Consider the following 14,904-nt stretch of genomic DNA (forward strand, 5'->3'; position numbering starts at 1 on the left):
ATAATTGGTAAAGAGAAATTTCATTAACCCCTTCACTTGAGAGACCGAAACACAGAAAACTAGTTTGTGAGTATGAACCACTCCAAACAGATGTAATTGCCATCCTCACCGTTAATATTTTACTTTTCGAATACTTAAAAAAGGTAAAACAAAGAATATGATTAGTGATAAAGGCACACTTACACTGCTTCATGATTCAGAATGATTGAACATTTTCCCAAGTTAATTTCTCTTTAATTACTTGGCAGAAGAAAGGATAGGACTTGAAAAGGAATATAGCACACAAACAATAACATAAACAAAAGATATATATATTCTCATCCTTTCCTTTCTCCTCTTCACTACATTCATAAAGGAGATCCTTTTTTTTTTGTTGGTCCCTGCTTCTCATTCTCTTGACCAAACCAGTTAAAAGTGAGGATTGATCTTGTATGGTTTGCAGTATCAAACCTATTCCTGTTGTGGTGTAGATGGCATATTCCCAGTCTGCTTTGTAAAGGTCAGGAAGAGTAGCTGTAGGTGGTCACCTGTTCAGTCAGATGGGGATCTGTTTGTATGTGGAACTAGGTGAACATACTAGATCATTCTTGCCAACCTCTGTAAAGTTTTAGTAGGAGAAGAGGAAATGGATTACGAGGTAATTGAGGGAATAAAATGATTCTGCTCCTTTTTCACTGCCTTGGCTGGCGTTTCCTCTTGGGTTTTAAATCCACAACGATGATGGAAATATTATCTGAACTGTTTCGTCCAATTGCTATTTCGGTCAAATTATCAGCTACTGCTTGAGCCGGAGAAATTCCATCAGCCATCAAAGACCTGCGCCGCCGTCTTAGTAGGCGGCGAGCAACCTCCCCAGCCTCTTCATTTGTCATGACATCCCACAACCCATCACTGGCCAATATCAAACACTCATCCTCATCGGTCCTGGTCATGAAGGTAACCTCAGGTACTGGAATTATCCATGGCCTTAAATAGCGATCACCTGAAAGACACATCATAAGATAGTAAGGATAGAAGTTAATTATCATTTTTGTTAATCACCGTCTTTCCAGTAATAGTTCAGAAGCAATGGGTTCTTCATGAAATCAAATTCAGCATAAAACAGAATGTTATGGTAATGCAGCAACACGCAACAGAAACCCCGCCCTTTCCCTTCCCTCTACGTATGGTCATAGAGAGAGAAACAAGTATTTATAATTCTACATTGCCCGGATTCCCTGTCTTTTCCTTGCTTCTATTACAACGGCGCACATAACAATAACTTCCACCGTTAATGTGATAACAAGCTATATTGCAATTAAATGTTGATCACCTTCAGCCTCTAAACTATAAATCAGATAAAATTTTAACCATGCGATGATCTGTTATATGATGCCAAACATTGATCACCTTTTATGCATGTTATATGCACAAAAATGAATGGATGAATCAAAATAAACAGACTGCCACGTTCCTTTTGAAAACCTCAATGATTATAATTGGATTTAACATATTACATTTCAGAAACTCAATGCCATTGCCTTCTGTTCTGGTTAACCAAATTCCAGCCAATTTTTTTTAGAAAAGGCCAAGTGCTATAATATGGAGGCTTTTTAATGAGCATATGATAACAAGAATCATTTATCAACATAGTTTTCATGACAAAACAAAGGCAAAGGCAACAAATTTTGGCCAAAAAAAAAAAGCAACAAATTTTTTTTGCCTATTTGGTGGAAGTGACAATATACGACAGACAAGTTGGTGGTTCAATTACAGTAGAAGTCCCTGAGATATTGTTGATTATTCAGAATTATAGTCTTGTAACAAGAAAGATAAATTATAATGAAAGTCTTTTCTACTAGTGGAGCAGGACAACGTGTGAAAATAATCAAAGACCTCCAGCTATGGTGAAAGCAGGACAAGGCTGTCTCCAAAACCTCATCAGCCATATAATAATATTTAGGCTGAGAAACAACAACAGAAAAATTAATTTCTTTTTTCTAAAGATAAAAATTAAAACAAGAAGGCAATGCCATGCTTTTAAGTTTTGAGTTTCAGCAGCAAACTAGTCTTTAAAATGGTGACAGTTTAAGAGTTCTAACAGCATTAAGGGATAGGCATCACTTACAAGTTCCACTGGCAATAATGAGATTTCTAGTAAGAATTACAGAAAATAACAGTAGGAAGAGGTTCCATCTGCTAATGTGGTATCTATCTTCAATTGTCATCTAGTGATGGTAAATCCTACACTAGAATTGATGAATCCACTTAACTTACTAAAATGCAAAAGGAAAAGGAATAGATGTTGAAAAAAATACAATCACTACATAACTACATGAATATATAAACACTCAGAGACATTGCGTACAGAAATATATTCTACATATTCCATACCTTAAAATTTCACAAGAAAACAAATCTCAAAGAATAAATATAAAAAGTTCTCTTTAATCGTCATGCGATCATGTCTATTTGGGATATACAAATAATTTGTTAATAGAGTTCGGAATTTTTTTGTAGGAATGCAATTTTATCAAATAAGCACTCCAAAATGATCGATTTACAAAATCCTATTGCAAGGTAAGAAATGGATTTTAGGGCTCCAGCACAACATCATGAAGCAATTCACAACTTTCAATTTTCAATCCTTGTTTTGCAAATATCATTCAGAACCAAATACTCTTTCCTCTGTTCTTAAATGACGGCACTATAGAGTAGGCTGTATGCCCATTTGCATAATGATGTTGATAAGAGCAAAGATTACAAGATACCTTGAACACATATGATTGAGGAAGCTTCGATAATGGCTAAACAGGAAATTTGAGATGAAATAGAGAAGTAGAGATAAAGGAAAACCTATAGCTCTGGACATTGCAAGAACTCCAAAGACCCTAGCACCATTCCAGTTTATGACTCTCCCTCCCTCTCTTTCAATTCTCATGAGTTCGTCCTGTCTATCAGGCTGTAGAAAACAACAACAAAAACAAAACATAAATGTCTTTGGTCTTGTTAATTAAACAAAGCTAAAATAAACCACGACAGAGCCTATGATCTATGAAAAAGCTGATAATCACTGGCCAAGTGTTGTCTTTGATTCTTTTAGGCTCCACAATGTGCTCTACAAATGTTTAGAGTTCCTCAAATGCCATCAAAATACATAAGCATCTTTATGTCTACACGCAAGTTAATTTTAACAAAAAGAGGGGAAAGGTAGCAAAGCCTCTAAAATATCTAATCAGAGATGTAATGTATTACGGTTAGTCTTGGTTGAGTACTGAAACAACTGGTTAGTTTCTGTAGCACACTAATTTGGTAAGTTCGGATAAGTAATAGGGTAACTTTGCGCTAAAAGCACAAAAGTATTGTACTTAGAAGGTTAAGGAATATCATAAGACTACGACAGAGAAACGGTAAATAGTTATTACTGGAACACAAAAGATGGCTATTACATCACAAGCTTCCTCTTGCACTTTTCTTTCCTATACATTTTTAAAATTTTATAGAAAGAGTAAGTAGTAAAATTTATAATGGTTATAGAAAATTTTTGAAAACTAGTGAATCGAGAGTGAGTTAAAGACTAAAAGAATTTTCATTGTTACCTTCTGATCAACAGTTAATGGAATTGTTTCAGTTCCTCGGCAAAGCACTGCCCTCGAATCACCACAATTGGATGTAATAATCTGGCAACCAGATAAAACTACAACAACAGCAGTTGATCCCACCATTTCTGGTGCAACTGCTGCAGTCCGGACTTCATCGTCAGCCCTCTCGAAACTACTGGAAAATGCTACTTCCCATCTCCTCTGCCACCCAGAGCTCTCAACCATTTCATGGTCCCATTCCTCTGCTATCACTCCATGCATCCTCTCGGCACAAAATTTAGCCACCTACCAATTATTGCTGAAGTTAATAAGTGGCATCAGGGGCGTCAAAAATAAAGGAATGTCTAATTGTCATGTAAGGCAAAGGTAATGCTTCATGGTGAAGAAAGGAAACAATTCCTCCATACACGAAAAGTTAATTAAAACTTCATCTTCATGCTATTAAAGTGGAGCAGAAACTGATATTGAACTGAAATAACTTGAGAGTATCTTTCAAGCTCAAGTATTGATTTATAAGGAATTTGCTTTGACATGATGAGAAAATAAGATATCCACATAATTTATTGCGTATTTCAAGTAACAGCAGTTAATTAGCTTAAGAAATGTGAAAGATCAATTTACTGCTGAAAGAATAACTTCAAAACTAACAAATATATAGGCCAACCCAATGGATATACAAAGTAGTCATATGTACCTATAAAGATAAAAAAAAATATGTTTTCTTAACATGTAATCCTTTCAATCAAGGTCAATTGGTTCAATATTTATCGACTTCAAGGCACAATGATCTGGTGCCATAGTCTTGAGCTTGAATTTTCTCGTCAACAACCAGAGCATAAGGAGGATTTTTATCCCAAGTTTAGGATTTAGTTACTTTTCTAACAAATCTTCTGAATACCTATACTTGGAGTGATTGCATTGAAGAAATTAAATGTCGTTATAAACTTTGACTTTAAGAAGGGGAGTTGTTTTAGTCAGTGACATAAAAGATTCTTATTCTTATTATTATACACCACAGGCTTGTGCAGTAGAGGATCCTAATCTTATATATACATACACCAGTGGTGGAAGTTGGGGTACAAAGGTTAGACAACTTTAGACATACACTTTTACTCATGTATTCATTTAAGTTGTTTTCAGACAATAAAAATATAAACCAACTTATAGAATATTTGCATTCCATTTTTTATGTATTATTTAAAAACATTTACACTATGTTTGTTTGGGAGGAGCGAAAGAGGAAGAAGGAAAGAAGGTGGAAGGAAAACAGTAAATTTTTTGCCTTTCTTTTGCTTGGTAGGAGGGAAATAGGAAAGGAAAGGAAAATGGATGGATTTGCATTTTTCCCTTCCCTTCAAATCTAATCTTTTTGAGAGTAAGAGAAAAACATTATTTCTATTTAAATTAATCATTGTATTTATAATTTTATCCTTAATCTTTTTCTTTTTCTCTATTTTCCATCCTTGGTACCAAATACAAGAAAAGAGAAACAACTTTATTTCCTCCCTATTTTTTCTTTCCTCACCATTTTCACTTCCTACTATTTTTTTTCTTCCTACCAAACACCATATTACTGAAAGTTCTTTAAACTCTATTTAGTTGATATTTTTACTTTTGCTTTTCACTAATGTATTTAGTTTTCTATTTACTTTTATTTTTTTGTTTTTTCCATTCAATTATTTTTCTGCAAAAAAAGAAAAGAAAAAAGTAATAGAATTTATATATATCTGAGATAAGAAAAATATTATTTGATTAAAATAAGGGTTGACATAAAAAGCAAAGATAAGCTAGTTTAAATATAACTTAGTGGAAATGTGTTCTTTTGATGCCTATATGCTAATGGACACATGTGAACAGAAACTACCTACCACATGGTGATATAACAGAAAAATGTAACTAATATTAATTTGTGGTTCATTGTAAATCAAGAAAAGAACAAGTTTGTTTAAAAAGACAGCAAGAGAAGATCTAGCAAAAAACGAAAAGGAGGATTGCAAAAGAGGGAAGCAAGAAAAGAACCACTTTATTATTACTCATATATATAAACACTAGGTGTCAAACAGGTGACCACCATACACCCCCTCTGAGTAGACCCGACCATCGATCATCCCCATGCTACTTCCTCGATATGTGTCTTAAACGTGGCGCACCCACGAAACATTTGGTCCCACCTTGACTTTTCCCCTCCCCACGATGAAGGAACCTCTTGATTCCTCGTGGCTCACAGTATACCATACCACCATCTCTACTAAACCCCCGCCAGCCCCTACCCCGACAAACAAATCAAATTATTAGACCAACTTTCGTAATTTAAAATTTCATCTTCAACCCACATTAGATATGAGTGGCCTCGACTTTATTTTACAACCGATATGAGAGTTGCACTACGCAATCTCGTGACGACTAATATCAGGCAGGCTTCCCTCAGCAAAGCTTAACCTGAAGAAGACCAGCCATTGTTTAAATAGTTAAACGAAAAACCAAAGGGGCGAGACCTGGAGGTAAAACAAAAAGACCTGCCGCGGGGCTTTTCATGCCACGTGTCTAGGAAGAATGCGAAAGGCGATATCAATTCTCCTATGTATGGACCATTAGTAATTGGGAACGTGTCAAAACCATGTCAGAAAATATTTATTTATGTCTAATCAATGATATCATTTACTATTTAATTAATATATTGATTTTTAATTCCATCGAAAAACACAAAAAATTTTCCACGGAAACGGGAATGGACTCTCTCTCGCCATCTGCTCCGCTTTTCTCTTTATGGAGCCAACCGAGATAAATCATACTTTCATTTCTCCAAGGCTTAAACCAGTAAAATTTCCAAAGATTCAATAACAAAAATGAATTTGGAAAAAAAAAAAGAATTTTGGTGTTAAGGAAGGAAAATTTAAGTAAATTGAATTCTAAAAGAGCGAAAGCTGTTACCTGGGAGCCACCATGGCCATCATAGACGCCGAAGAAATGGATAGGGGAGATTTCAGAGGAGGTTTTAGAACCAGGAGCCGTACAACCTCCCAAGTGGTCGCACGTGCGGGACATGAACTCTGGTATAACGGCGATAGCGTCTTCCATCTCTCTCCGTCTCCCTATCACTGAAGTGAACCCCCACGTCACTCCCTTATTATTCCTCCCAACACACTTCTGCTTCGCCGCTACCGTCACCGTCAATTCCTCGCATGCAGGAGCAGGTTCGAGCAACCTCGGAACCACGGCCTCCGCCGTTAAAATCTCACCGGAACTCCCGCTAGTGCCCGAAATATCGCCGGAACTCGTCGTGCTTCGAGAATCCTCCGCACTGAGTATCGAGGATAGGCTTGAGCTGGTTGAATCCAGGTCCGGTTCACGGAGCGAGCCGACTCGCTTGAATCGTTGTTCCTCATGTTCTTCGAGTAGAGGTTCCATGTGAGTGACAGAAAAAAAGAAAGAAGAGAAGGAAGGAAGGAAGAGAAGCGGAATGAATGAGATAAAAGGAGAGGGGAAGAGACTGATAGGAATGCGACACGTATGACGAGAAATTGAGTCTATGACACACGCATCCCCATTCCCCCTGCCAATTATACCAATTTAGAAAAAAATGAAAAAAGAAAAAAAAAAGTCATTGATTACGAGTCGTACTCACACCCTTTTTGCTGCGACGCCACGTGTCTCTCTTTAATCTGCTACTGCCACGCTGGCCATGCGGGTCAAGAGGCCCGGACAAGAAACCTATTATTCGGTGGGGACTAAGATTCTCTGGTGCGCTATTTTCATCAAATTCCCTGCACCAGCAATCATCAAATGACGTGTCGTTGCTGTGAATGTTTTTACAGATGACATGGCAGTGGGGAAGAAGCTGATTGGGTGGTAGTGGATCAGAAAAAAGTACGGTTAATCCTTTTTTGTATTGCATTTGAGTAAGTCTATGTCTGAGGAATCTAAGGTACGCCCTTAGGTGGGCCCAAGCGATGGTACTAACCATCCTTCAAACTGGCTACGTGGAGAGTTGGAACAGGAATTGGGGCCCACTATTAGGTGGAATTAGACTCTTTTGTAGAAAAATGTAATTAAAAGCAGGATTTTCAATTTTGCTATATAATCCGAGGAGCTAGTTAAAGGGCCACGTCAAGAGTTTGCTTTTACTTAGAGCACATAGCAGAGAGAATCGACGGCTAATATTGCGGCATCAGATTTGATCAGGGGTTGAGAGAGATGGTGAGGCACGGAAAATAAGAGCGTGGGACCCGGAAGCAGTTGGATCAACATCAAATCAATGGGCAGTCCCCAATCAGATGAAACGGCACTCTGTCAACTTAGCAGCGTGGAATGAACACGTGAGGAAGGGGGGCCCACATTGCTACAGTATGGCACGTTTCACCGTATTAGACAGTGGTTCCCGACAGGTCTTGGATTAAAAACTGCTGTAGAGTCAGGATCACACAAAAATTGAAATGGCAGAAATACCACGCTCTCTCTCTCTCTCTCTTCTGTCAGCATTGTGTATTTGTATTGGGTTCTCAAATGGCAGGGTGACGCCTAGGTGAGGAGTCAGGGATTAGTCGGGTAAATTCCCAAAATTTCCAAGAGAAAAAGCTCAGAAGTTGCCATTGCCGTGATTACTACTGCTTTTGCTAGGACCACGTTTTCCATCATTAGATTACTTGCTTTTCTTACGATCTAATCTGCCTTTTTTTTTTTAATCTTTATCCAATTTGAGATGTTCTCAACACACTTAATGTGGAGTAGCAAAAGTCTCGTTTCCTTTTCAAAATCAAAAAATGAGCAATGTCTCATATATCACAAGAGCACGTGTAAATAACACTTAATATTCTAGTAAAGCTAATTAAAAAACAAAAATATTATAATTTTAAGAGGAAATTGTTTTTGCTGTATAGGATACCATTAGTAATAACCAATAACGTACAATCATTTTGCAGCATTGACAAACTAAGAACAATTGACAATTCTTATCCTCGGAATAATTGCCAAGAGTTGTCCTCACATAAAAAAGGAAGATTGTGAATGACGAACCTCAGAAATATAAAGTTGTCAGTGCAACATGTCATTTTCATTGATATGCAACCTTTTTGTTTTGATCTTCCTGGAAATTTTATATGCTCTTTCTTCCTCACTGTATCCTCTCTCTCTCTTTTTTTTTTTTTTTTATCTTCTTATTTAATAACTAGGTAGGTTCCAAGGGTTTACTTTGTTGGTTGGTGAATCGGGAAATCTTTATTCGATTTGGTTAATCATTAGACCTAATCCGAATTAATGTTTAGTTATTAGTTGGAATACACCTGTATGTTTGTTAACAAAAAGCTTTATATTATAAGTTGCTTTCTTTCATTCTTTCTCTTGTTCTCCGCCTGAATTTGATCGATCAGCCAAAAAAGATGGTATTGGCGTTGAAATCATTGGTTCCACGTGTTTGGGCATTGCGTGTGAAATTATTCCAAGTGTTGAGACGTGAAATGCCGTTTGACATCAATGTTGTAAGCCTTGCAGTGGAGGCTTTCTTTGTTCCAAATTTCAATCAATCGACATTGGTTTTTGATAAGATGGGTCGACAATTAGAAAGAGAGGCCAGATGATGCATTCCCTCGATGTTAACACATCTAGCTTAATTGGTTTTTACTTTCTTTCCAAGATAAGTCCTGATCATTATTCCTTAATTCAATCTATTAAAAACCATTGGGTTTCATTTTTTTCCTGTTTATTAGAGAATTTATCTAACTTATTAGATTTTATATTAATGGAATATACAAGGAAATACATTAAGAACGGACAAAAAGAAAAAAAATTCTCATCAAAATTAATCAACAATGACTCTTTAATTTACAAGGAAAAAATGTTAAAAAATTTTGATTGTGTTAAGACAGAATCTGAAAAAAGTGAAAAAGAACCAGAGGCTATGAGATGCAGAAAGAGAACTAAAAGACACTAATGCAAGTGAAATCTAAAGTAAAGTTTGAAGAGACTCACATAGATTATTTTAAGAAATTGTTGTTAACTATTTTAGATTTTTCTTTGATGGTTATTTGTAGTTCAATTAGTATTTGGAAATTTCATGTTAATTTGGTTAATATCGAATCAGCATGATTAATGTCACGGTTTTAAGAATATTAATAATTGAATTGATATTAACAAATTTGAAACATAAAACGACACGATTTATATAAATTATATTAAAGAGACTCAATTTACTATTTTAGTAGAGTACATAGATTGAATTCTTAGAATCAATTAATATCATATTAACATGGTCAACACCACACTAGCAACTTTAATGAAATAAGCTTGATAGTATCAATGATTAAATTGATATTAATAAATTTTAAAAATATAAAGACTTAATTTATACGAAATATAGTAAAAAGATTAGATTTAAAATTTTGATAAAATTATAAGGATTAAATTTAGAATTTGATAAAAAAAAACATCTTGATTAATAGTGATTACAAAACAAATCAATCGGCTACAATGTACCCTTGGAGAACTTAATTAGATGTCGGACTCAACACCATTTTCAACTTGCTAGTGGAAGAGTAAAGTGATTGTAAATACACTGTATGTACTAATTTTGTGTGCAAAGGTTATGAGAAATTTCTTCAAATACGTTTAGGTCATGGTTGAGTATATGACTGAACAACGGGAAATAAATCAAACTTCCAAAGCAATTCTTACTTGTGCGATGTGTCTAATCGGACAAAGAACATGGGAAAGCTTTAAAACGAATACCTATTCTTATAAAATACCTCAATAACTCAAAGTTAAAACTTTTCAGAGAAGTTATATGAAAAGTAAAGAACTCCATAATGTTGATTGATGAAGAAACAAGAGGATCACATGGAGTGATGGACTTAATATAGGATATCTTTTAAAAAAGAAACACTCACTTTTCAAATAGTGGGTTTACAGTGATTTTCCCACTACTTGAGCCAACATGTTACTAGACCTATCCAGCTTAATATAATTGGAGTATTGGGGCATATTCCAAAGTCAAACCCCAGAATATGCATTCCCATTTGAAGGAAGTCACTTATTAAACCCATTTTCAGATTGGGAATTTATTACGCTTAGGCCAACTAAGGCAAAATACACATGCATGCCTCCAAACTTGGAACAACCTCCTTATAATACAACTACTCAGCCTAATATTAGCTAAGATATATACAAATGCCATTGCCCTACCAATTTTGGTGTTCCAACATTTAGTGCCAAGGCTATGCCTAACTTGTTGAGAATGATATTCTTTGTCTATTATAAATCTCTGTTTCTCCTAATAATGCTCAAAAAGAATATTTCAATTCCTTTCAAGGAATATGGAGTTACATATTATGTAAGTTATATTTCGCCCACAATTTATTTAAATTATTTTATTTAATGTACGTAATATGCAAAGGTAAGAGAATTATAAGTATTGCAATTACTATAATAGTTTCTATTACAAGCACAATTTTTGTAATTTTTTTTAATAAATAAATATTCAAATATTTGATTTATTGATTGATGTATGATTTTTTTACTTTAAAAAATAAGATTGAAATCTTCTTTCTCAAATTAAAAAATAATAATAAATAAATAAAGTAATACTGCTATTGTCGGCAGGAAAACTAAGGCCAAATGGTGCCAAAATATTGTTTGTTGTTTGAGTAACTAAATATTATGATATTCACAAGAAGTCAATACACAATATTTAACCTCTACCCTAGCTGTTTGTCTTTCTTTGTCATTGTTTGAATCCTTCTTGTTTATCAATCCTGTATAGGTGTCAAAAAGTTATTTTAATCATTAAAATTTAACGGATTAATAAAGAAATTAATATATGTAATTGATAATTTGTCAACACAGCTGCAACCTCCATGATCTAATTAATTGCAGCGTTAGGGTCTGATGCTCTGCCCACTGATTAGGAGTTAAGACTTTTATTCAATTGGTGATAAGGTTGGGCATGCTAATTAAAGGATCATCGTGTAATAATCATGTTTAATTAAGTTTATATATGTTTAATTAAGTTGGCATGTTCCATTCTTATATGATTTAAAAGAACAAGTAACGCTTCTTCTCTCTCAATTTTAGTTCCCCCTAATGTGATAATAATTTATTAACTAATTATAAGATGGAATCCATAAATGCATGAGTGGATCAACCAATTATTAATACGAAATTCTCAATTGAACCGATAAGTTATTAAGTTAGAGGAGCAAATAGCGTTTTCCTAATTAAAATCCCTGGAATATAGTGCCTTTGGACTTGAATAAAGTGGCTCAAATTTACTTGGCTGCTTATTGGAGAAAATGTTTGGTCATGACTTCATGGCCGAAAGTGGAAGAGAAAGAACACTATAGGAATAGCACCAGATTAAAAGCAAACAAAAGGCAATTTAGAAACGGTGGAAATCTACATAGACTTGATTGCAACTTGAGGTATCAAGCTCAACATGATCGAGACAATTGGACAAACCCAAGAAAGTCAAAACCCAGAATCCGCCGACATTCACTGTTTGAACCCATATCTAGCTAGGCTAAAAGGTTGTAGGCCTGGGCTCAATTAAGGCAAAGCACTGAACTCCGGATTCTGACTGTCGTTTAGCCTTAAAATGGTGCCCTTTATTTCATGCCCTTACGCAACAATCCGAATTCCCATACCGACTTAAAGAGAAAAAATACCTTCAAACCCTCACCGTCTCACCACTTGAACCAAGTTGAGGCGGCTTGAAACACATTTTCAATTAAAAGTCAAGATTCAATCTCCAACCCCCAAGACTTTGTATTCCATACTTCCTAGCTAGTTCTAACTCTTGACAGGGGCATTAAATATGATATGGACATGCGAATTGGATATATTGCCCCAATTTAATGTATTGTATAAAAAAATTATTATACATTCATTCAATTCAGTCTATTTATGTTATTGCAAAAGACTATTTCAATAATCAAAATTTTAATTATAAAATTGTTGGGACTGTGTAGTATTATTCTGTGTCTAATTATCAGGCTTTTTTAGCAAGATTTTGTGTCAAATAGGTAATTTTCAAGTTTCATGTTATTGAACAAATTATATATATAAGATCTCAGAAGACATAAAAAAGCACATTGTTAACGCGAATTACAAACAATATAACTAACTAATTGCCTCTTCATATAAGATATGAGATTATTAACATTTATAATCAAGTTCGTTAATAATGGTAACAATTATTTAAGTTAATATGAATGGACCTTACGTATGCTGGCTGCATGAGACTTGGTGTAGGCTGCATGTAGAATGCCGCAAGGCACGCATTGCTTAAATTCTTAATTACCCAAAGCAGCCCCTTGCTAATGCCCACCGTAGCCGCAAGGTTATTGTTCCCATATGACTAGCCCATTGGAAAATTTAAGAATTTCCACTGTTAAAAAAAATTATGAATATAGAAATGAGGATAAAAAATTAAAATGGTTTTGGAGTGTCTATGTCTCCCTTTCCCCACATTCCCAAGGCAGAAGAACTTCACAGCTGATTGGCTCGCTGATGAAAGTCTATGTCTATCACAACAAGGAAGATTATAAATTCATCATCAAGCTCCCCAAGACATGCATACTCTCTTGCTAGCGAGACATTGTGAGGGTAGGCTCATTTGTACCAAGAAATGGTTTATGCGCTTTTAAGCGATACAACAAAACTTTAAAATTTTCTACACAAAATTAAATTAAATTAAAATGATTTTGGGAAAACAAAAACCCTTTCCATGCATTAAAAAACCTTTTTGTTTTTTACTATAACAACATTTGATGAACAAATCTAACATAAAAAAAATGCTATTTTTCATATGATAAATAAATATAAGTTTTTTACAATTAAATTATTTTAAATCTACCCACAATTTAATCTGCAATCTCGCGGAAGTTGATGTTGATGCACAGAAGTCAAAATAGAGCCTTCCTTTCGGAGAAGGTCAAATTTCGCCCTCTCAAGCAAGGCCTTCATATAGCGGCAAACATGGGATTGGGAGATGCTGCTATGCATCATCTCATCTGCTTTGCTTTCTCGAACTTATCTCTTAGACCTCTTTCCAAACACAACAGTGAAAGCCCACCCTTGGCTATCGACAACCTTTTTCCTGTTTTGCTATTGCCATGGCCAGCGGATCATCCAAACACCATGTTGTCGTTTCAGCCAACTCTGTTCCTTTCGCTCATCAATTCGACCTCGACGATGCTATAACGATGTCGGAGAATCCTCAAGCCAGGCAACAAGCAGTTACCTCTTTGGTTTCAGACATGCCGGTTGTTAATGATGCAACTGGAAGTTGCTCAATTTGCATGGAATGTTTCAGGCAATCTGATCAGGGAGCTGCTAGACAAGTCTCCTGCGGCCATGTCTATCACCATATTTGTATTTCCGATTGGCTCTTAAACGGCAACAGCAACTCTTGCCCTCTTTGCCGTCATGAAATCTCCGGTTGAAGATATGTATATAGTCATATAGAGCTAGTCTCAGCCCTCTTAGCTATAGTTCTAAATTTGGACTGTGCCCACTCCCCATTTTTTTTTTTAAATAGCCTTGTCGAAATTAATAAAAAGATAAATATTTCAAGACATTCTTTTCATTTAGTAGTATAAATTATAGTATCAACTCATTTCATTATTACATCTCGGTCTAACATGTTTGTTTATGCACTAACCATGCGTTATTGGATTTGTGATTGAGCATATACATATATATATATATATATATATAGCAATAATTAATCACATTTTAAAATCGGAAATTAGGAATTCAGATATATCCTCTTGTACATACACTTAAGTACAGTACATGCATATCATCTCATCGCAATCTATTTGCTCAATGAATTTGCACCACTTACTGATCAAGTTAAGCTAATGGCTTATCTTGAATATTTTTTCCACAAGTCTGAAAACGAAATTGAGGAAAAAAGTGACGCTGCATTAAATTTCCAGTGGCCATAATACAGTAAGGGAGCAAACTGGCAACTAATTGGCTATGATGCTAAAGGAAGAACAAGTTGTAGTCTGGAATTGTGACAATTTGATTTTGAATGACAAGTTTGAACGTGATGACTACGAATGTTCAAAAGGAAGAGGTCAATTCCTTCTTAATTACAAACTTGAACGTCAACTTCAACCCAGAATTAATAATAATACATACTACGCCAACTTCGATAAAAGTACATTCCATACGGTACGGCGTTGTTGTAATGTTTAGAATTTAGAGAAACCAATTTGGCTTCACCGTTTTCTTTTAATTATCATTCTTTAGCTTTTTAGTTTTCTATTATTAGATACGAACGTGTCATTTGCAATGTTTGACACTTATTGTGAAAAGGTCGGACTCA

General features: G+C 35.1%; 2 protein-coding genes across 2 annotated transcripts; one reads left to right on the plus strand and one right to left on the minus strand.

Moving 5' to 3' along the window:
- Positions 135–7,106, minus strand: LOC18588523 (protein phosphatase 2C 56). The gene is made up of 4 exons (XM_007012985.2): positions 6,513–7,106; positions 3,579–3,866; positions 2,836–2,941; positions 135–982 (listed from the first exon to the last, which is right to left on the minus strand). The coding sequence occupies exons 1-4, from the start codon at positions 6,987–6,989 to the stop codon at positions 672–674; spliced, it is 1,182 nt and encodes a 393-aa protein (XP_007013047.2). The 5' UTR covers positions 6,990–7,106; the 3' UTR covers positions 135–671.
- Positions 13,682–14,011, plus strand: LOC18507208 (E3 ubiquitin-protein ligase RNF181). Its single transcript, XM_018126782.1, has one exon. The coding sequence runs from the start codon at positions 13,682–13,684 to the stop codon at positions 14,009–14,011; it is 330 nt and encodes a 109-aa protein (XP_017982271.1).

The sequence above is a fragment of the Theobroma cacao genome, chromosome 9, assembly GCF_000208745.1.
Source record: "Theobroma cacao cultivar B97-61/B2 chromosome 9, Criollo_cocoa_genome_V2, whole genome shotgun sequence".
In the NCBI taxonomy this organism is placed as follows: Eukaryota; Viridiplantae; Streptophyta; class Magnoliopsida; order Malvales; family Malvaceae; genus Theobroma; species Theobroma cacao.

Coding starts and splice junctions, on each gene's coding strand:
- LOC18588523 (XM_007012985.2), bottom strand. CDS start 6,989: ATGGAACCTCTACTCGAAGAACATGAGGAACAACGATTCAAGCGAGTC. Junction 3,867..6,512: donor ATGGCCATGGTGGCTCCCAG/GTAACAGCTTTC, acceptor AATAATTGGTAG/GTGGCTAAATTTTGTGCCGA. Junction 983..2,835: donor TGCAATGTCCAGAGCTATAG/GTTTTCCTTTAT, acceptor TGTGTCTTTCAG/GTGATCGCTATTTAAGGCCA.
- LOC18507208 (XM_018126782.1), top strand. CDS start 13,682: ATGGCCAGCGGATCATCCAAACACCATGTTGTCGTTTCAGCCAACTCT.